The 21,135-nt window shown below is 38.6% G+C and overlaps 1 protein-coding gene across 4 annotated transcripts in view; it reads right to left on the minus strand.

The window, feature by feature from the left end:
• The window catches only part of ESYT2 (extended synaptotagmin 2), a 75,043-nt gene extending 58,805 nt beyond the window's left edge, over positions 1–16,238 (minus strand). The window contains exon 1 of one of the 4 annotated variants that reach the window (XM_071734757.1): positions 15,662–16,238. In XM_071734757.1, the coding sequence (XP_071590858.1) occupies positions 15,662–16,027 (366 nt within the window). In that variant the 5' untranslated portion in view covers positions 16,028–16,238. The remainder of the gene's footprint in view (positions 1–15,661) is intronic. The other 3 variants (XM_071734756.1, XM_071734755.1, XM_071734754.1) reach the window with 3 other exon arrangements.
• Positions 16,239–21,135: the final 4,897 nt, after the last annotated feature.

Here is a 21,135-nt window from a genome sequence, read left to right on the forward strand (position 1 = left end):
CCCTGACTGCCTCCCAACTAAATTAACTATTATTTGCATTCTTAAATATCAGTCTTACTATTTTCATTCTATGTGTTAACAACAAAATAAGGAAAAATCTTCAAATGACAGTAGATAATGTTCAACATAAATAAAAATCCCAACCAAAATCCCTCCCAGTAATACTACTTGGTATTGAAAAGTTTTACATTATATATTGAAAATGTTTTATAAGCATGTTTTCCATCTGCACCCACAGCTTGTAATTCTTGTGTTCATAAAAATCGTGGATCTGTTTCAACAGCTTCTCTCTTTCATCTGGAATTTCTGACCCATGACTGAGATTAGCAGCTCTTATCCAAGAAGCTATTGTAGGAAAAGTAGAGTAAGTGCACTTAAACCTACAGAGGAAAGGATACTACTGGAACTGGATCCTCTATAGAAAACACGGACACTCATGCTGCTGGATTGACACACGTGGTACCTGTACAGGACTACATCCAGCAGGTTGCAAATCTCCTACAAAACCACTACTTTCTGTCAACCAACACAAAAATATCATGTGCAGCTTGGAGGTAGTTCATGTTCATATATAAATACAAGGCTCTCTAATTCAATGAAAAAAAAAAAATGTAGGTAAAATCTTGGTTCAAGTAAAGTCAGTTGCCAAACTCCTATGAATGCAATAGGCTCAGAGGAAGAACGTTTCAGCAGGTGGACACAACATACACAATTGTGCTCTGGAATGGGAACACAGTGCCTAAGACAAATATACCATTAAAAATAGACTGACAGCCCATCACTGAGACTTAACATTGACACTGATGAACTCAGGTTTCATTGAAAATAATAAAAAAAACTTAAATAAACAGAATTTCACACTTACAAAAGCTGCTGCTCATACATACAGAACTAGGACAAAGAGTTCTTGCAATCTCTCTAGAACCGTACAAAAATTTTCATCAGAAAGTCAATTCAGTACCAAAATATACCATCCATAGCACTACAGTATTTATGAACATCTGCAACCAGAGGATACTGCCTGGAAGACACCTCTGGGTTTGGAACATAATGAAGTCCACACTTAGTAAAAATAAAGTTGAAGCCCCTCAGGTGGGACTAAAGCAAATAAGCAAATGAGTACCAAAGGGCAGGCAGTACCTTTTCTTCAAAACACGACTGCTTGTTGCAATACTTCAGTTTAAACAAACCTAGATATTTGACAGTCCTGTTTGATCCCTTGACTTGTGTACACAGACAAGTGTTCAACCACTTGTCTTTCCCATGCAAGCCTTTAAAAATCAACAAAGCCGCCAAGGGGGAAAAAATATTACTCTAAGTAGGAAATCTGGAGTTTAAAACCAACATCTGACTTTTACAGGTTTTGTTTTTCTTAGATTACTGACCAGCCTTCAAGGATATGACTCATTTAAGAGTAAATATAAATATAAAAATAACAAATGACAAAATAAAAAGCCCACTTGCAATGCTCTCCTACCAAAATTCCTGCAGAGCCCTGTGCCAGGAAACAACCCCTGAGATTCCAGCTTCCCACAGACACTTTCACTCATGTTATGACTGCAAAACATCACTGATACCAAAATAGTTCTCCTACACCACTTTGTACCAAAACATTCTCCAGCCTTTTCTTAAAGAGTTTTTACATCTTAAAAAAGAGGCAAAGAAAGTGATCATAAACCCTAAAAACCACAAAGCTTTTTTCTAAACTAAGCTATTTTTAAAGACAATACTGGAAACTAAGGAATCAGCCTCCCCCCTTTGGAAAGTTGAATGTTTTGCCACGTTATCTTAAATGGGTTCATTTTAATTTCTCTGTCTGTAATGTAAATTCACTTATTTTACTTGTGTTGGTTTAGAGATGAGGTCCTATATTTTCTGAAAGAATATACTGTAGTTTTTACATAAGTTGTTACAAAACTATCCCTTAAGTGGAATGTAAACTGTAAAAACTACCATGTTGAGTATATGCCAAAACTTTTTAAAATGACCAATGTACTCCCAGGTAGCATGTCCAGTCAAGTGTGTGTAGCTGCTGACCTGAACCACAAGTTTGCTTCTATACACACAGCCAGTGCCTATGCTTTGCAAATGCTTGCATGAAAGTGTTTACCCACAACTGAAACAAACCCATGGATAAAGGCTGTGACTGACCTTCAAACAGATGATGGGTAGCAAGCAGGCATGTGATTAAGAGTCAGTATTCTCTTAGATACACAGGAGGAACATTCCAGCATTAGACTGCTAGAATTGTAGGGTATTTGCTAAGACAGGATGGAGAGGTTGCAACAGAGAAAGAAGAGTTGTGTACATTTTACCAATAGATTGCCTCGTGGCCATTTCAAAGGTCTTCATGTTAAAGATTCAGATGTTGGTGATAAGTATGCAGCTGCAATTACTGAATTATTCTCCTCTGAATTTCAAAATTCTATCTTTTACATGTCCAAGAATAATCTGGTCACTAAATCTTCTGTGTCATTAATAGAGAGATATAAAGACCTCTAGAAAGATATACCTGACATCTTGAAACACTTCTCCTATGGTCAGGTAGAGTCCTCCAGAGATGCCTGTACTGATCATAACAAAAATCTCAAAAGAATTCAGACTCTTATATCTAAATTTAAGTTCAGCAAATTCTGGGCCTAAGTGGGAATCTAATGCCTTGTGCTTAGAAATAAACTGACTATTAATTCTATGAGTGGAAAGAAATTTCTGTCAATTCAAGACAACTGGCTGAACTTTAAGTAATCAACCCCCTAGGCAATCAGTTCCCTGAAAGCTTCAAGAACTCTAACCCATGGCAATGCCAGAATAGCTCTGCCACCTTGACTGCTCATGTGCAGAACCTTCCTTAGCCTGCAGTGTTCTTGAAGGGGTTTGTGCACAATACATATGCAGCCAAGTCACTGTTAGCTCCTAAACTATCAGCAGATTTTAGAACAGATGCTGCTTCACAGTGCTAGTATTTTTTTAGAAGTTCTACAACAGAATATTTACTACATGTATTAATTAAAATCTAACAGCTGTGGCCAACATTATTCCCTGATAAATCTAGGCATGTAAAAAGTAGCAGTGAAGTTGTGACCTGCTTATTCTGGGCTATTATGCAGAGAAAAGGGAACTCTTGAAAAAAATTCAGTTCACGACTGAATAAAGACAGACGGCAGAAAGAGACATAACTGAAATGAGGTGCCAAGGTTCAGCAGAATGAATCTATGTTTCAGTTTGCTACATTAAACTTAATTGTGTGCAGTAATTTGCAATTGATTAGTTTTTTTATGGCTTTTACTGTTAACTGTGCTGTTTCAGGCCTGAATCTTGGCTCAGTAAAACTGACAGATATTTTCATACAGATCTTAGACTGCTGAAATTCTTAATCACATGTGATAGCTTCCTTACAGAAGAATGCAGTGATGACACTTAAATGAAATCAAATCTTCTGAATAAAGTGCCACAGTTATTTTTCAGAGATCTGCATAAAGAGCAGTTTATTTGCAACTATGGCATTCCAGATAAAAAAAAGTCTTTTCAACAATGTGATGAAGGCTTTTCCTTTTACAACTAGCCTCTGACAAAAAATAAATTTTAAAAAAAATCAATGTTTTTATTTCTTTTCAGGATCAAAGGGATCTTGAAATCACATGCACGGTTCTTGTTGCCATATACACTTTGCTGCATCTGATACAGTCTGGTTCTGCTCAATATATTTTTTTAATTGTCAAGACATCAAATAGTCAGCAAGCTTAATATTTACTTAGTTAAAAAAAAAGTGAATGTGAGATTTCTGTTCTAACTAAATAGTTGAAGATCTATTTATCTATGGAAATGTCTTCAATTAAAAGCACATGCAAAGTTTTTGGAGAAAAAGAAAAGTCTTTGGGATATATATTTAAATGTCTCAAGCTCCATGTTCTCTTTTATACTCAGGAGCTCATATAGTTATTTTCCATTAAAACAGTGACATCATGAATCGCACACCATTGAATAATCTGAGCTGCTCCAAATCAGAGTTTTTTTCCATTTTCCTTTCACAGCAGGAGATTGCAATGTGACAGCTTCACTCATATATTGTGTTCCTCACCAGACTATGACAGACAGAAATGTTATTTCCACGTGCCTGGCAATGCAAACCATCACAGCAGCAGAAACCAGCAATGGGGTTCAGCACTTTAATTGCCAGAAGAAGAAAACAGAACAAATGAAAACTCACAATACAGCTGGGCCTGACATTTCCTCAAACACTGCAAGTCTCAAGCAAGAAATCTTAGAAGTTGTAACACATTACATCTAAACTAGAGGCTAATCTGCTACACAGGAATCAAGAATCAGAACATCACAATAAAGGAAATTCCAGAGTAGTTTGTCACCTTAAGACCCATTAATTTTAGGAACAGTGATGAACTAATCTCTTCTCTCTGGCAAGGGGATACATTTCTATTGCCTTTCAATAAAATAAATGATGTTCTATAGTTTTTCAGCTTCCACACTGAGGACACAGATATGAATCAATATTACTAAGTCAAGAATGCTTTAAAGTAACTGAAAGTAAAAGCTACAAACCCTTCCATATCTTTGAGCAGTTTCACTTTAAGCACAAATGTCTCCACTTCTTAATATAAAAATGTTTTAGAAAATATCTGCCAAATATTTACATCCTAAATACACAGATGAAAGCTTGGATGTCTTCAGCCAGAACAAATACAGACTGTGTAGCCCAGTATCCTATTGCTACCCATTTCCCCCAGGAAACTGTTTGAACACCTTCAAAAAATGTCCATTAGGTTTTAAAGATTCTGTCTACACTCATTCCTAAGCAAGAACAAGCAACTATAATTAGCAATTATAATTGCCTATCACTCCAGAGTAATACCCAGAACAACACTGTGAAAACCCTGTCTCCAAACCCAACAAAGGCTTAAGCACAAGAAAGAGAGAGAAAAGAGAAAAAAAAAATATTCTAATTTCAGGTGTATACTCTTCTACATCTATTGTCAGAAGTACTGTTATGGTATTACCAGTACAACAGACTTCCTTCCTAGCTGTGCCATAAAAGCACAAAATCTAGGAGAAAGGAAGCAGGTGTACTAATAACAAGATGGGCTGGAAGCAAAATCACTTAACCCTAAATTACTGCTTTAATAGAACACTTCCATAGTTCATCTCTCACATAGTAAAATTTAAGTTCCTATTCTTACATGAGAAACTTATTTGTATATATAAAAAAAAAAATTCCAAATCATCCCTATTTTCCGACTGTTACTATGGCCCTGCATGTAATGGATTACTTAAAAGAGCAAAAACAGGAAAAAAGCCTCAAATTTCTGCTCTTTTTCTGGTAAATCAAAGTAACAAAGTCAAGAGATTTGGAACATTTTTGTTAACTCCCTCTAGGGAGCTGATGAAAGACCAGACACATAGGGAAAGCAACTTCAGACTGTAACTATAAAATTTTCAAAACACAAAGGAACTGACAAAAAAAAAACCCCAAACATTGGTTGACAAAAAAGTTTTCTGTTACCATGTATCTATGTTAAGACCTGAAAACAATACAAGCACAGCTTATATGCAACTTTTTAAAAAGCTTTCTATATATCCAAATTGAATAGAGAATTCTCATTATGAAGACTCGTATGAAAAAGAAAAAAAATAAAATTCATTTCTCAGAGGAACATGGATAGTTTAGGAGCATTCACATCAACACCGTATTCATACCTAACATAACCTAGGAAAAAACAAAAAACCCCCACCATTCCAAATGCCAAAATATTTTTCCTGAAATACAAACCAAAATAAAAAACAGCACAAACAAATAAAGAAGAACAAATACTACAATTTGAACTGGTGTGTCAATCATTATTGAATATTCTTATAACACACACACTTCAAATGACTGAACACTTTGTTTCCAAAAAAAACACTCTTACTTCCTGGGTGTTATTTGACATATAACTGGCAGAGGGTGGGTGGGTGGAAAAGTGTTCTTTTTCTAGTTCAGGCGGTTTAGGGGAACATCATTGGGTGAGGAACACTGCATATAAAAATATATTCTGCATCATAAAACTGATTACTAGACCAAGACAATTTCCTAGCCACACATACTAGAGAACTTAGCAATCTATTTCAACAATTAACAAGATGAATCAATAGACTGTGGGAGGAGAGAACAGAGTTGCCACAACACAAACTGCAATTTTTTCAAATTATTGCACCACCAAGCTTGCTCTACTAGGAAGTACCAACAAATTAAGAACAGGTATTTCCTCATTTGAAGCATCATAGATTTACTACATTAACAGTCTGCTCAAAACGTGCAGACACATCAAACTTGCCAACTGAGAACAAGTCCGGGGTGTTTGCTCTCTAAACCAGCACAAAACCATGTAGCTCAGCACATGCGTTGTGCCATAATGAAGTCCACGCTTGGTAGAAAACAAAGTTGAAGCCCCCAGGTGGGACTGAAGTAAATAAGCAAATGGGTACCAAGGGACTGGTACCAAGTACCAGTGATTCTTTCCCTGAAGAAGAACACACGAGAGCTGTGGTGGTTTTGGATATAAAGTTGCAAACTTATTCACTATTATTTTTCAAAGCTGATCAAGTTAGTAGTCTACAGAATACACTATGTGAAGAAGGGCATCTAAAATACAGATATATGGATTTTTATATTAGGCTATACAGATCTGAAATGAAGAACCACATGTTACAAAAAAACATTTATTAATGCTTAAATATAAAACAAACTAAGCTTCCTGAACTGGTAAGTTTTAGTAAGCTATTTTTAAAATGAACACTCACAAACTTTGAGCACAATTAATTCAAATCAGAATAATCAAGGTTTTATAACTACCTTCATGCTTCAATAGTTCTCCTGGTTGCTTTTAAAAATGAAAGAAGAAAACACTGCATTTTTAGAGATTCACCTGTTTTCTTTCCACCATCCTTTCAAGGTAGACAGTGACTGAATATAATAATATGGACTGCCAATACATTTAACTTCGCATTTGGTACTACATCTTTCAAAATCTTCCTGAACTATTTCAGTCAGTCTGGATGATTTGTTTGAGTCAGCATTTAACCAAAGGAATGCAAACAAAGGTTGCAAAAACAACAGTGCTACAGTCTGTAGGAGGCTTTCTCAAATAAAGTCTTCATTAAAACAGGTGCAAAAGTATGCAATTTACATAGCAAATATAAACCTCTTAGGCGAAAGTGATTTCAATTGAACTAATGTAAACTTGACCCATGCTGCTATATGATAAGGACAGCCAAATGACAATGTAATGCTTGTCTGTCATATGAGAGTTATTTTCAGCCAAGTAAAACTAGTTTCATATTTCTGGTAACAACCTCATGCTACATAATTCTCGACTGCTTCAACTGAAAACCGTTAGCTCTGTTTCAAAATTGTAACTCCTAATGAAAATTTCCTACACTCATCAGGGTGTAGCAGACAAAACTTTGAGCAATGAGTCATTATATTGGAACACTCATCTTCCAAGGTTTATTTATATAACAGGAGTTCCATCTGAAAAAATTCTGTTTTATCAATTTGCTGCACAGAATTTTAATACCAGCTATTTAAATGACAAGCATCTGAGAAGCTTCAAGTGTTTCACTACCTCCCACAAAACACCCCTCTAAAAATAACTTTTTCTTTCCTAGTATGCTTAATAGTTAAGCAAACACTGATATTTTATGTAGAAAAGGTTTCTTACCATTTTAAGCCACAACCAGAGACTAAAAGTTAATTCAAATGACAGTTCAAAAAATCCACAGAATAATTCAGGTTGGAAGGGACCTCTGGAGGTCATTTGATCCAAACATGCACTAAAAACTGGGCCAACTTTTAAGATGGATCCAAGTACTGAGAGTTTATGTTTGATGATTTAATATCTTAACAGGTCTGTTGAAATGTTATAAGACAAACCAGATGCTCAAGTTCCAACTTTGTTTCCCCAAAAGACACCTCAGCAGTGCTATATGCCACTTTCTCTAAGTCCTCTCATGCAGGCTATTGTTCTCTTTCACTTCAAACCTGACCACAGGCTTCAATAACCTTCTTTTTTGCAGGCACTAGCACTTGTGTGGTTGCACAGTAAACTATCTCAAGGAACTGATCTAGCTGAACATTAAACCTGGCAAAAAAAAAAAAAAAAATCTCAATTAGGTGGCCAAGTAAGTTCTAATGCTGGCACAAGAAGGGAGTGGGAAAATGCAACTGCATGCAGGAAACTTTTTATCAGGAGTGCACATTTACTTGGTCTTGAAACTTCAGAATCATTCTCTTTAACTACTGAGCTCCCTGATTCTCTCTGCAGTGTTTATTTGAACGCAAAGAAAAGCCTACAAATAAAGTTCTGGGATGCTTTTTAAATATATACTCATGAATATGGAATCATTAGTAGCAAGAAGCTTTAAAATTCTTACTGCTCCTCTTTTAAGAGTATCACAGGAAGCACACAAAAAGAACAAAACAACAACAACAAAAAATATGACTGCAACATTTAAACAGTAAAATACAAACTCCATCAGTCTAACAAAGACTGGTACATGAAGCTTGGCAAGAGCTATCAAGAGTAAAAACTGTAAGTAGGTTGGACATGGGGATACAAAAAGGCTGAGAACTCTTCCTACCCTTCCCAGGCACCATAACGATGGGATACAAAAGGACATGGGACAGAGCTCCCTACCTGAACCCTGACATAAAGACAAAGACTTGAGACAAATACAGGACCACTTTATAGACCAAGGGATCAAAAAAAAAAAAGCATCTTAAGAAGCTGAGATAATTCCAATGTACTCAGCAAGGCTACATTCTTGTTGGACACTGCTCCCAAAGATTCAGGATTCCTGAACCTCACCTTTGCAATGAAGTTTCCTTTTAAAACAAGTCACAAAACTTACATTAAAAACATAATAAAAGGAACAACATCTGTGAAATTAAAACACAGAAAAGGTTGAGTACCAGAAAGAAAAATATTTACAATTTGCTCTTTATTTTCAAAACAATATACACACATCTTTACTTATCGATTACCTTGTATCTACATGTTGAAACATACCAAATCACTGGCATAGGTTATTTTAATCATTAACTGCTGCATTCAAAAATCTGAGATATCACTATAAGGCTCTGACAAACTGCCTATTTTAAAACAAGTTTTAAAAAACGTTTACACAAACCCACACCTCAGATTCAGTACAGGCACATGGTCAGCAAAGAATTGCTCCAAACCTCAAAGAAAGATATGCTAGAGGTGATTTCAGCAATTAAAGAACTTTTCAGTGCTATAATTTATATATTTATATACATAAAGGGCCTATCAGCTTTGATAAACATTCTTTGGAACCACTCTGACAGCAGAGGTAGAACAGGAATCAGCCTCTAAGTATCTGAGGACTTCTGCTTCCAACCAATTTAAAAAAAAAAAGCCTCAAAACTTTGATTTGATAAATCAAATTAATAAATGGGAGATAATTTGCAATATAAATTTAATTATTTAAGTAAAAGATTTTTATAGTAACAGGAAAAAAAAACAGGACACCAAAGAACTGTTTTGAATTTTTAAAAATTTCTAGAACAGGCTTTCATTACCATAAACTATAATGAAAATGTTTTGACATTGACCCTGATGCATCTTCCATCTTCCCAACAGTCTAGCATGTGCAAAAAATACTAAGAAAAAAATAGCTTATAATGCATATTCAGCTGCACTCCAACGTGCCAAAAATCTCAAAAAGCAGTAGCAAATTAAAGTGAGAAGAATCTTGCACAAGAGGCAGAAAAGGTCGACTTTTCGATAAAGCCAGCCCTTATATGCCGAACTATTTAGGCATGAAAACAACAGCAGACTAAAATGCAAATTAAAAAAAACCAAACAAACAGAAAAACAACTTAAGACTTGTACACATCTTCCTTAGTTACTCAGGGATTAAAGGATACATTACCATCAGTTCCAAAAGTCAGTAGTAAATGTTATGCAATATCAATTTGTTATTTGAAAAAATAAGGTATTATACACACTGTTTGGAAGGCACTTAAAACAGTTCAAGAAGCACACTAATACTTCCAGGTTTACATTTTCATTTAGTAGCTCAGTATCATGTTCATAAACATCAGTCTGTTACATGGCTTTCTACTATAAACATCCTGGAAAAGAAACTTTATATATGAATCAGTCAGTTTACCACACTACATCTTATGTGACAGTTATCATCTCAGCATAGTTTCAGTACACTAAATCTGACATTTGAGAAACAGGAAAATATGGTCAACTGTCCAGTATAAATGCCTTTTTTTTTTACTGGTTCTCCATTCCTAAGACCACCATTCATGTGTCTCTTAACTACTACGAAGTCAACCATGTTACCTTCTTAACTAACAAGAAGTAACAGTGAACCAAACAAAACTTAAAATTTAAACAAAACACACACACACAAAAATACAACCCTCAATACACAAATGTATGCATACATAAACTATCAGGTACTTAGAACTGATGGCAGCTAAAAAAAAAATAATCAGGAAGGAGAAGGACACGGACTTCAGTTGTTAAATACTCACACTTGATTATTCTATACTTACTCACTTCCCAGACACAGGCTGGCAGCCTAGAGTAAATGGCCATCTGCAGTACTAACCATACAAACTGATCAGATCCATCTTAACATTAAGTATCCATAAATGGTAATAATTTTTCTTATAAATCACTTCTCAACAAATTCAATCTAACGTACTAAAGCAACATTTGGAGAAAGGATCAAACGAATGTGTCACAAAGCCTCACCGCCTTCCTTTTCATATTTTCCTATGTTGTATAAAAATTCATCTACAATCCTACAGCTATTGTAACCACAGAATTAACCAAATCTATAGCTAGAAGCTAAGAGAAAGATCTTTTGCTCTACGGCAATTAAAATCAAACATCACACTGCAGAGATCCTCTTGCTAATCAGCTTTACAGAGTATATACGTAAGGCCCGTCAGCAGGGATTGGTTGGAGATTCCTGTCCTGAATTATCCATCTAAGATCCAGTTTGCAAGTTTGATTCTACATCATTAAATCTTCATATGAAATATGTTTAACACAATAAACACCTTGACCACCTCTGCCAATGTCACTCAGTACAGGATGTAACCTGCAGATATTCAACCTTTTTTCTTCCACAAACGTTCTGGGTCAGCCTTGCTAATATCAGCAGGTACCAAAGTCTTTGTTACTTTAACCACAGAACTGGAGTATTTGACAATAAGCTCATGGATTGGGCTTGGGGATGGAGGTGGATGTATGCAGATTTTATTCTAGCACAAGGCTGAATACAAATAATTTCATATTTATAAAAAAGAATTTCCTTTTTCAGATGTGTTCTTAGGTCTGCTTTTGCTCAGAATAGCTCCTCCTCCCTCAAACACCAGCAGCTTGTTGAACATTCAACAAGACATTCAACTGGGAAATAGGCAGCTACCACTGAAGTCACACTTTACCATTGCAAAAACAGTCATCAAAACATGGGCTGATAATTATTTCATTGATTATTGTAGCTGTACATCAGCATCTAGTAAAAGAGTAAATGCTGACATTCTCTCTTGCCCACTGCTGAAGTGGTATGTGGTAACTCACAATACTCACAGTGCAATCATTTGCTACAGCTTTCCAAAAGAAAGAAAATGGACCAGGTTTCTTTGCTATAGGACTATAAATGAGTTTAGTTAAAAAGGCAACTAGGCACCTACTTAAGTTTAGGAAAATTTTTTTCCTTAAGAATACGAGAAAAAAATCAGCAAAAATAAAACCCTAAAAAACCACCCCAAACTAGAGCAGAAACCTAAGCAAGTCTAAGACCCAAAATGCTACAGCAGATTTGTAATTAATGTTCTAATATGACATTATTTTTACTGCAGTTGGGTAGTATTTCATTTCCTGTATAACACATGGCTGGCGATACAGAGAAAATCCCTAATTTTGTTTTCAGAATAAATTATTTCAAAATGTTAAAATTTATTTCTGTATTGGTCTCCTGCTGATTGCTGACAGACTGCACACAGATACAGTTCTTGATACCAAGCCAAATTTATAACTCATCTGGGGAAAAAATATCAGCATGGCTCTTTCTATCTGTATGTTCAAGAAAACAGGAGGCAAATTTTCACTTATGAAAAAAAAGATGTTCAGCACGATATATTGGCAAGTTATAAACATCACATTAAGCAACAAAAACCCCCACAAAGGCAAAGTCAGATTAACTTCTTTGCTTCTTCTAAGAAAAAATGGAAGTAAATTTTACCACTTAGATTATAAAATTCCATTACTTTTTTAAAAATAAAGGGCAACATGATAGTTGGCCTTTAAAAAATTAAAATTCAGTCTTCATTTCCTATGTTCTACCACATAAGTTTTTATACTTGAATTGCCACTTACCTAATATATGTGTCTTAATGACACTCATTCCAATATAAAATGCATCTAGTGTATTAAAACATTGCTAAAAAAGAGGAAATGTCAACTTTATTTAAAGCCCATTTTGATCTCCAATCCTTTCACACTGTAAATTCTGCAGCCTTGCTCTAAATTAGTTGGAAAAGTACCCACCTCTGCTCCTTCCCACCCCATATAATCAGTGACATCTTCCAAACATGGATGGCACAGATCTACAACTATGTGTTAGCAAGTCTAGGAGTACAGATTTTATTCTTCTAATGTAGTAAATTAAATATTATTTAGCACACCTATTTTTCTTTTAAATAGTTCAGTGCTGACATTTCAAATAACAACTTTTATTCATGTTGAATTAATTAATTTAACATGCACAGAGAATATTCCTATTGTATAACCACCTGCTTATTGGAAGAAGTAAATCTAATTTAGGAAACTAATAATTAACATTACAAACACTAGTGTGATAGCACAACAGAATCACTTTCAAATTGTAACTAACCATATTGCCAGCAGGAAAATCTGAATTAATTTCTCCTGCAATAACCACTTTCCTAAAAATAAATAATGCAGCAATACTGTATGTACTCATGCACGTATCATTACAGTATCAATCAATCTAAAGGAGGGGTGGGGAGGGGAGGCACAGTGGGTGGAAATCACACCTTACATACACTGCTGCTCAGCTAAAAGTTCTTTTCCAATAAAGAGCTCAGAAAGACACCACATGTCAAATAAATGTTGGGAATGTTACGTAATTTTAGTTGAAAAAAATCTTACATCTCAGTTTCAGTCCCAGAAGAGTAAAATATTTCCTATATTTAAAACACAGCATTGTCCTACTTAAGTATTAAAGTTTATTTCTCTGACCAGAAACACAGGGAACATACTCCAGTTTGGAGTTCACACTGAGATGGATAAACTCAATACCTACTAAAGAGACCTCAGGTTCCATATACTGGCCAGTGGCTCCAATTTGAAATATGACTGCAATCCATGAATCTCCAAGACAACACACATAAAGCAGAGGGATGGAAAACAGCCATTTTCCAAGACACATTACAGATACAGCAAAAACCCATATAAATCTTAATGACTATGACAGCAGTCACTGAAGAGTACTTCTGATTTAATGGGGCCTTCAATTGTCAGAAGATTTCTGTTTTCCAGATTACATTTCATCTGGAAGATACTTTTATTTGGAAGCATGGTATTTCCAGAATATATATAGTATGTAGGTCAGAAGAAAGAAAAGAACCCCCCACAAACAACATAAAAAAAAAAAAAAAAACAACACCAAACCCCAAGTGATTTACAGTATGTCTGCCAAGTGGTGTATCAGAATTTCACACTTTTAGGGAAGCCATGCATATATATGATCAGTTATTTCTCATAATGCCATAGGATGTGCAGGTGTTTGCAGACAGCACTCACCTCTAACTTCAGTCAAGAGGCCCCTTTCTAAATCTTTATTTATTTGGACAACTCCGCACAGGAAATAATTTCCATTTTATCAAAGGTAACAAATTGGAACTTAGATAAGATAAAATGTACGTGTAGCACTAAGTTTGAATATCTAATGCTTAGTTACCAGCAGACAGTTATTATATACAACTCTCCACAACAAATCTAGCTTCAATTAATTAATTTTAAATGCACCCAGTCAGAATACTTTCATTATATAGCTGCATGGTAACAGGGAGAAAAAAAAACTCACTACCAACATAGAACTAACGTAAGAGCTAATAACCACATTATTTAAGACTCACTTCTCAGCTTCAAGTAAACTGAACTCATCCCTTTTAAACACTGCCCCCATTCTTACCATGACCTTCTGCTAGAAAACTTGGATAAAAGATACTAGGAAACAGGATTAAAAAAAAAAATCCCATCTCACACACTATATGCTCTCCAGATGCCTGGAAGTCCTATAAGTTCCTAAACAGAGCTGGGACAGGTCATATCAGGTATAGCAATTTGATCATATGAAAACAGCTACTTGGTTATTGATGATAGCAGCCCAGCTTGATGCACAGCCCTACCTATCCGAGATGTGGATGCCTATTATTAAGGAGCAGAACAGACAACAAGGAAATCACACCAAAAGATGTAACATGAATCCTCAAGACTTCAGGGATGGAGACGAAGAGAGCAGCGAGCTCTGCACCGGGGCAGACCAGGAGAGACAGAGAGGCCTGGATGAGCACTGACACTGTCGGGTAGCTGGCTGTCAGCCGTATTAAAAATTCTTAACCCTCCAAAGTAAAAGTTATGAAGAAAAGGTATTCAAGTCTCAGTGAATACATAAATAAATAAATAAATAAATGCAGTTCTAAAGACTTTTTAGAAAGCCTGAAAATTTCAAAAGACTCCACTTTCGAAGAAAGCGTTTTAAAGCCAACCAACCACAGCAATGCACATTAAGGCTACCAGAGCCCCTTAGTCCTCACCTCCCAACTCTGAAACCAGCCAGAAACACCTCATTCTTCTGTCACTCTTGTCAGTAATGCTTTATTCAAACCGGTAAGACCGATGCCAATTTTGTCTGCCTCTAATCTCAACTTTTTAATAAAAGGTTCCTGTCCGAGTCGTGCCCCGCAGAGCCCTCGCTACATCCAAGACGCGTCCATCACTGGCATCTGGCAGGAGGGGACGGGAGGGGGGGTGGGGGAGGGAAAAAAAAAAACCAACCCCTGCGGTAAAGTTTATTTCTGCAAGGGAAATCCCGGCCATGACAGGTCCGGTGCTGCGCGGCAGCGCCGCGGGGCTGTCACCACACGGCAGAGGCGGCGCGGCTGCCTCAGCTGCCGCGGGCGCTCCAGGACCAGGTGGCCGCGCCGTGGCGGGCGGGCAGGCGGGCGGCGGGGACAGGGACAGGGACAGGAACAGGCCACCCCGACGGAGAGAGGGTCCCTCCGCCTGCCCACGTCCAGCACCGCCGCTGCTGGACGCCAAGTCTCTAAAGAGGCTGACAAACCGGGACGAGCAGCAGAGGGGACGCGGGAGATGCCGCCTGCTCACCCTTTTCCTCTAGCCAGGCCGGCTTTAGGGCTTTGGCCTCCGGCCTGTACTGAGCCTCTTCCCCCATTGCCCGCGGAGGAGGGGGCCGCCTCGGGGGCGGGCGTCACATTGCTCCCGGGGAGGTGACAGACCCCAGCCCGCCCAGAGACTGCGCTGCCCGCCGGGCGCGGGTGCTCCCTCGGAAGCGCCGAAGGGTGTTGGCCACTCACCCACGCAGGCAGATCTGCGGAGGAGACGCTGAGCCGCACCGCCTCCTCCTCGTCCTCCAGGAAGGCGAGCGCCCGGCCCAGCCGGGAGGTCTTGCCGCCGCGGTGCCTGCGGATCCAGAAGAGCCCGCACAGGGCGATGAGGACCCAGCTGAAACTCAGTCCCAGGTAGCCCAGCACATACACGGGGAAGATCAGCACGAAGCTCCTCGCGAACTGCGACACCAAACCCGTCACGTCCACGCTCAGCAGCGGCTGCGGCGGCGGCGGCTCCGGCACCGAGTCCCCAGCTGCCACCGCCTTCTCCCCGGCTGCGGGATCCGTGGCGGACCCCGCGCCGGTGGACTGCTTATCCGCGGCCCCGCTCATGCTACGGCAGCGGCGGTTCCTACTACTGCTGCCGCTCCTCCCGCTACTGCTGCTCCTCCTCCTCGGGCGCTGGCTGCGAGCGAGCAGGGGGGTAGGGCGGCGGCAGCGCCTCGCATCCTGCGCCCGGCCCCGCTCGCCGCGCACCGACACCAGCCGCCGCCTGCTTCCGGGTTCGGGGCAGCCCGGCCCAAACTGCCGCCGCCGCTGCGGGGAGGGGAGGGTGGTGCGGCGGGGGGCGGGTGGTGCCACTGTGAGGAGGCGCCTCGTCCCCAGCCGCCCCTATTGGCGCCCGGCGCGGCACGCGAACGCCCTCTCTGCTGTGCCCCCTCCTCCGCCCCCGGCAGCCCGGCGTACCGTCTCCCCCTCCCTTCTGCCCGGCCCGAGCCGGCATTACTCTTCTTTCCTCCCTGCCCTCCAGGCCTGCCATGGGAAGTACGAGTTTGTCCTGCACGCCGGGATCCCGACCTGGAGGAGACCGTCGCCGCCTCTCGCCGAGCTCCCCTCACTGGCTGGGATTCCCGCCACCTCAGACACCCCGGCTTGGAAGCGCCAGCCCGACCGATCCCCCCCTTACCGCCACCGGGATCCGCAGGAGTGAGAGGGGCAACGCGCCGAGGGAGGAAGGGACCGTGGCAGGGATCCGGGCTCCTGCTGGGTGGCACGAAGCAGAACCAGGTTGCCACGGCGTTAGGGACCGCGAACGTGCCAGTTTGGGCTTCCTCACGGGCAAACCGCACCATTTCCTCACTCTCTTCAGTCATGAGTAGGGTTGTATGGTTTCTACCTATTACACCCTTCAGTTACACCCTTCGTGTTTTTCTTTGCTCTCCACTGAGGGATATTATGAACGGATCGACTGATCTGTGGCTCAGAGGAACCAGAGGTCCGTCGCTCCGCTCCTTTATTACAACAGGTGTTCGCGAAGCTTTGCTCACGCATCCTCAGTTAAAGTTGGCTCTTCTGTCATCTTAATAGACACGAGAACCTAGGGTGGCACCCACACTCACTATTACCCCAAACTCTGATCTGTGAAACTACGCAAACTGATATTATATAGGCTTGTGTCCTGTACCCTTTTATCACAGAAACACCTGGTTCTCACATCATTCCTGCTGCCATTCCTTTATTTTTGCAATATTTTTTACGTACCCACCAGTTTTACACGGAGCAGCTGTTGCTTGTCCTTAGCTGTGTGCTAATCAGTTTGCTGGTATGCGCTTGCTGATTAAACTCAGCATTTACCAGGAGGCTTTCGTCCTTTGGCTTTAAATAGCCAACCTTTCACTTAGTGGGAAAGAGGGTCCTTTCTCCTCTCTTCAGCTGCCAATAATCACAAAATTTGTAGGACATTAAGAAACTTAAAGTGTTTGCAGGCAGGGAATGAAGAGAGAGGAGAATGAAGTTTGCCAATAGGCTGAGAAGTTACAAAAACACATAAAAATGGACAAATAGAGAAGCTGCATAAACTTCATTTCTTTAAGAAGTGAAAGCAACTTCAGTCTCAATTATTCAGAGAAAAGGAAATTCAGATAGGCGATGGCATAAAAGAAAAAGGTCTTTGCTCACTACTGCACAGCAGAATTGGAAATAAGAAGCTGTGTATTGATGACTGAATGTGGTGTTCTGTTGTATCATCTTTCCCAGTTCTCTCCATGTCTGCAGTTAGACACAAGGGACCACATATGGAGAAACAATTTCTGGCCAGAAACTCATTTTTGATTTGGTGTGTTCTCCACCTGTAGAATAAGCTTAAGCAGGATGATAATACAAAATATCAAATTATATTTAAAAAAAAGTAACAAAATCAAGGTTTTACAATTATATGATAATCCTAATTTTGAAATGACAATATACTTTCTGTCTTCTAGAGAACACAAACACCTACAAGCTGTAACAGGGAGGGTACTGAAGGGCAGCATGGGATCCTGCAGCTTGTTACCTTGAACTGGGGGTATCAGATATGGCTGTGTGACCCTTTTGGATGCCAGTACTATCAAACTAGAGCAAATATGAGGGGTTTTTTTGCATTTATTATATTCCTCTTCTAATTTTTTGGTTGCTTATATAGAACCTACTCCTGAGTTTCAGTAACACCTAGTAAAAACAATCATATTGTACCTTTGCAGCCTCCATTATAATCAATATTGTTAATATTTCCTCACTTTTTCCAAGCCCTTTGTTCACAGTCTTGGATTCCATAGCTCCATGTTACTTCCCTATCAGGCTTCACAGTATCTGAAGTAAAATACAACTCTACCACAAACCAAAATGAAAATTCAAAGCAAACAAAAAAAGTAATTAACATGTTTGCCAACCAACACTACCATATGCTGCATTTTACTCTACTCTCTCCTTTATATTTCAGTGTGTATTCTGCAAATGAGCTGGATATAGAATTTGTAGAGGAGTACTCTGTACAGGCAGTATTATACTGGAGAAGCACATCAGGAAAAAACCCAACAAAGTAATCTTGTAGAAGCATTTAGAATGGCAACCACATAGTGGTAGGCCTAGCATTGATACTGGGCAGAGTAATTAATCAGCTGATATGGGAGTTTGATTAATCAGAATTAAAGATGAGTGATACTGTGCCAATCAAATAGGAAAATGGAAGCAAGATCTTGTAGCATCAGTTTGCTAGCATTTATCTGTAACATCAATAGAAAGTTCTGATAAGGAGGTTACTGCTGACTTCTTAGAACTTCTGTAGATAACTTATTTGGCCCCATGCAGTATTTTGATGAGGAAACTGGGTGGCATGAAGTTAGCATGCCACTATTATAACAGGGACAAAAGAATTTTGTTAAAATCAAGATATAAACTGTACTACTAGGGAATAAGTTAGGGTCAATTATATGTAACAGTTTTCCATAAAATTTTCTAGATAAACACAAGTTATTTGTTTATTCTATTTGCCTGAGAACCTTTGAACTGGTAATGCACTTATTTCCTGCTTCTTTTTTTTAATACTTATGATAGTCTTCAATGCATGAGGAACTCCTGAAGCTACTCAGTTATGGTGCAGAGATCCCTCTTGCTTTCCCTTAAGTATGCTGTAGTGAATTGTGTCACAATTTAGGTAATATTAATAATTTTCATACCATTCTGTGTAGGTCTGTTTCCTTCTAAGAATTTTCATAAATGCTTTTTGCTTGCAGTATTCCTTTACTCCCATTCTTAGCCAAGTGTTTTTTCCCCCTTCTTACTTTTTTGCTTTTTGAAACTCAATAATCAAAGTAGTCAAAGTAGTCAGCCTATGTCTATCCTCATCTTGCATCACATCAGTTTCCCATGATGCTTTATTTCCAGTAGATACCAACACTATCCTTCAGAAAAATAAATATTCTTCAGAAAAGATCATCTGGGCTTTTGAGGATGAGAACCACAGGCAAAATTAAGTTCAGATGGTGAAAAAGAAAATCTAAGTGTCCCTGACTGCTTTGAATGAGACAATAAGAAAACATGTTTTGGAAGCAATTTTATTTGTTGCCTCTTGACCACTTTCAGTAAGTTAATCTTCCTGAAAAACAGGATTTGATGCTCTACACCTCATCTTACCCAACAGCATTATTTCAATCTGATGCTTCTCTCTACAGGTTTTTAACTATTGAATGGAAGTCTTTATTGAGTAGAAATCTGAGAATGTTTACTCAGGAGTTTTTTTCCTAAAAAAGAGTGTAATTATTAATGGAAAGGTAGTTTACATGAAGTTTCAACGTACTAAATTCTCGTGCAGGGTTACTCACTACTTCTGTGTTTCATTTTACCCAGCTGTCTCAACCTGCTTCAGATTACCAAGTGTGTAGCACATATATTTTCTGCCTGCTGCAAATTTTCTAATATAGAGAGCACAAAGAAAAGTCAGAAGACTCTGCCATACCTGTTCAGTGCATAGAGCTTCTTAGGTTTGAAAGAAACCAAAATATGTCTGATCCCTGCTATCAACCAGTCTGGCTTCAGTATCACTGAATGTATAAATTGTTCTCTCATGATAAGATCCTCAGATTTTTATTGCTTCTGAAGACAGAAAAAAATTCCACTAAAATCTGTATCTTTGTAAGTTTTCATAATAATCATATTTTTTTTCTAACGGGATTCTTCCTTCATGCAAAGCCCTCCTTTATAAAACTTATTTTTTTAAATAATAAAAATATCTTTTTAAGCATGGTTGCAGGATTGTCATGTTGTCCCTGTGAGGGTTGATATTTCCAGTAAATTTTTTGGGTATTCCTGTGATCTGTCACTCTGTACAGAGGTGGAAAAAAAAGCAGTATCACACCCCAGAATTAGAGGAACATCCAAAGACAAAAAATTGCCTATTATTAGAGAATGAATAAAACTGAGTTATTCTATATTCCTGTTTTTAAGGTAACAGTGCAGGTGAGGAGTAAGATATGAGTACCAAGCCAGAGAAGATAAAAGCAAGTAGAAGCTAAAATCATATCAAAGTTCCCAGGGCTACCAAAAGCTCTCCTAACAACACACTTCTCTTTCCAAGAAATTCTAGGGCATCCTTTTATACTATCTAGTAATAAAATAGGTACGTGCCATTTTATTGCCTATATTCACATGATTCTAAACCCCATTGTTATAAAATCCAGCACAGCTACTGATGTATTAATCTTTTCCACACTAAATTGGTGATAAACTGTAGTTTATTTTTACTACATGGTGGAAACACTTAAACATGCACAAATTTTAGCTCCTTTAATCAAAAGGTGTTATTCTAGCTTGTGTTCTCATGCAGCATTTAAACTTCAGTTCGAGCTGTGTCTTTAAGGTTTGAAAAGTTCTTTCCAAACCCTTTAGTGGTGCCTTCCCCTACCTGTAATTCTTCTCTTGCCATAAAGCTGCCAAACTAGTGCACTCCAATGGGAGTAAGAATATGTGACTGGCAGCCAAAACTTGTTTTTGTTTGTTTGGTAACAAATATATATCCATATTCAAGTGTAGATAGTAGGACCAGAACTTGAAAAGAACCTGCTTCTTCTGTTTTTGGTATCACTGTCACATTTGCTTGTTTTAGTTAAATTTAATTTGCTATATTGTTGTTAAAACCAAAATTCAATTAGAGTACTTGAAAGCAGTTTTCCTTTCAGCCTCTGGAT

This window comes from Heliangelus exortis, chromosome 2 (genome assembly GCF_036169615.1).
Source record: "Heliangelus exortis chromosome 2, bHelExo1.hap1, whole genome shotgun sequence".
In the NCBI taxonomy this organism is placed as follows: domain Eukaryota; kingdom Metazoa; phylum Chordata; class Aves; order Apodiformes; family Trochilidae; genus Heliangelus; species Heliangelus exortis.